Source organism: Diaphorina citri, unplaced genomic scaffold, assembly GCF_000475195.1.
Source record: "Diaphorina citri unplaced genomic scaffold, Diaci psyllid genome assembly version 1.1 scaffold7014, whole genome shotgun sequence".
Lineage (NCBI taxonomy): Eukaryota > Metazoa > Arthropoda > Insecta > Hemiptera > Psyllidae > Diaphorina > Diaphorina citri.
In genome coordinates this window covers 8,465-10,946 of record NW_007384390.1, presented here as the reverse complement: position 1 = coordinate 10,946, position 2,482 = coordinate 8,465, and the positions used below count along the sequence as shown (strand labels likewise).

General features: G+C 43.5%; 1 protein-coding gene across 1 annotated transcript; it reads right to left on the bottom strand.

The window, feature by feature from the left end:
* Positions 1-249: 249 nt before the first annotated feature.
* LOC103522134 lies at positions 250-2,044 on the bottom strand. The gene has a single exon (XM_008487238.3). The coding sequence runs from the start codon at positions 1,711-1,713 to the stop codon at positions 322-324; it is 1,392 nt and encodes a 463-aa protein (XP_008485460.1). The 5' UTR covers positions 1,714-2,044; the 3' UTR covers positions 250-321.
* Between the last annotated feature and the right edge of the window lie 438 nt (positions 2,045-2,482).

Here is a 2,482-nt window from a genome sequence, read left to right as displayed (position 1 = left end):
TGCTATTCATTGGAAATATACTTCGACTCAACACCAATGTGGGGTGTTGAACATAAACTGATCTCAACTTAATCAATATACCATAAGACTAAGGACTAGTGCTTTTTAAAAAAATATTTTTGATTTCAGCGAATGACTTGCGAAAATGAGGTAGGAAAAAACAGTCATCACTCGTGATTGTCTACTCGAACATTGGAGAAGTAAGTGAGCATTTGCATGGATGAGATGAGCGTTTATCAATCGAGTGAGTGGTTACTAGATGTCATGTGTCCGAGGTACTTACATTCTTTCCTACCCATTCGTTTCAACGGGATGTTACTCTCACGAACTTGTGTAGAAAGAACTTTTGGAAGTTTTCTTCACAGAGACGATGGGGTTGGTATAAGACACAGACATTGTCTTCTGACTGGTCTTGTTGGAGAATGGCCTCAGTCGTATGCACAGACATGCTGATACTAAGCAGGATACCACTAATATACCAAGCAACACGAATAGAGTGGCTGAGAACCCAATGGTAGTCATACAGATCATACCAGAGTTATCTTCCATATTGGTAGGGAAGATCATGGTCTGAGATGTAGAGTTACTATCGTCCAATGCAAACGTCAAGTCCCCTGTAGACACGACCTTGATGATCTTATTCACACCAATGTCTTCCTTCTCCCCAGTGTCTCGTCGATGTCTCCTCACCCTCCTCTCATCCCGAGGCTGACCACCGGATCCTCCATGTAAGAACACATCGATAGGTAAGTTATTACCGTACGTAGCTTCAACATTAGATGAAGAATGATGTGCTTCTAATAGTTGTGTATGTTGAGGATGAAGATCCCCAGAGTCAGAACTGCATTGATCCGGACATTGGTAGCGACATATCTGAATAGTACATTGGAAATGAACTTCCATCGAGTCTGGGAACTTGAATGCTTGGAAGTGTGCATAGGATAGAACAGAAGCACTCGCACCAAAGTTCTTGATCTTGGTGAATCTAGACATGAGTTTGGACCGGGTGACACAGCCTCTCTGATCTACCAGTTGGATAGGTGCTCTCTTACCATCATGAGCCATACAGTTCCTCACCAACATGTCAAACTTGGAGTCATCATCCTTGATAGCCAATACCATCGTCATTGTCTGACCAATCTTCACCAGACCAGATACTTCCGAGGCCCAGGGTCCTTTACCAACTTGGATCTGCATCCAGCAGCCTACATTATCCCCGGCAAAGTCAGCACGTACCACATCCAACATATCTACAGGGAATGGTCGGAATGTAACAGACTTCTCGTATTGATCATGCCATGTGCATCTCAACTTCCTCGCTTGATCCCATACTTCCTGTACTTGAGGATCATATTGAATGACAATGATATTCTCAAAGTAAGTACCAGAGCCAGCATCAGCACCATAGCCATACAGACCATTCTCTGTGTTTCCTGATGTACCACATGCATGGATACCAATTTCAAAGTTTGCTGAAGTTCTTCCTAGACCAGCAGGGAGATGGACACAGTTGACATTACTATAGTGACCTTTACTGAATACAATACCGAAGAATGGTTTATCAAAGCTAATGAATACTTTCATAGAGTTCTTCTCACACTTGACATCCAGGGAGACAATCTTGGGTGTATCTGCCACAGCATTGGGCCAAGGATCAGGTGCTGGTGCTAGCAAGGGAGGTGGTGGGGGAGGGCCATAGCCAGACTTGTCCATGGCTTCTGGTTGTACTGGAGGGGGCTTGGCTGCGGAGAGGGGAGGAGGTGGAGGAGGGGGTCCATGGTAAACACCTCCAAGTTTATGATTAAACTGAGGTTTACCATGGGAGGGATGTCGACCGTTAGGGTGGGGTCGGGGTGGTGCTACAATAGGAGCAGGGGGAGGGGGTGGACGGTCTACATAACCATGCTTGGGTGCTGATTGTTGTGACTCTTGATCAGAAGAAGTTTCAGAAGCAACTTGATCAGTACTTTCTGCATCTTCTCTATTCTGCGCCTGTTTTGGTTGTTCTTCAACTTTGCTGACATTGGGCACTTCTGTTTTTTCTGCAAACTGCAACAAACGAGGAAATAATATTGATCTTGAATATTTGCAACACCTGTTGTGTATTATAAATAAACAATACCTACTCGTATGTGTTTAGACGTCAGAACATAGAAAATAAAATCAACGTAGGTAGTCGCGGTTTCTACGTAAAATCGTAAATACAACAGTTCGGTTTCCATAAACTCCGTAGAGGAAGTACTTCAAACCGAGAGTTGGTCCAGTGTGGCGGAATCATAAAATACATAGGAAGGAGAAATACACACTCGTCTCAATTTCATGAATAGTATAGTGACCTTTCTATAGACTGGTGCCGGGCTATTCACCTCAACATTATCTGCGTGAGAGACTCAAGAGCAACATTCACTTTTAACTTTCATCTAACCTATATATTCCTCAACGTAATAAAATACATGCCGTCTTCCGATACAAGGTGCAAAAA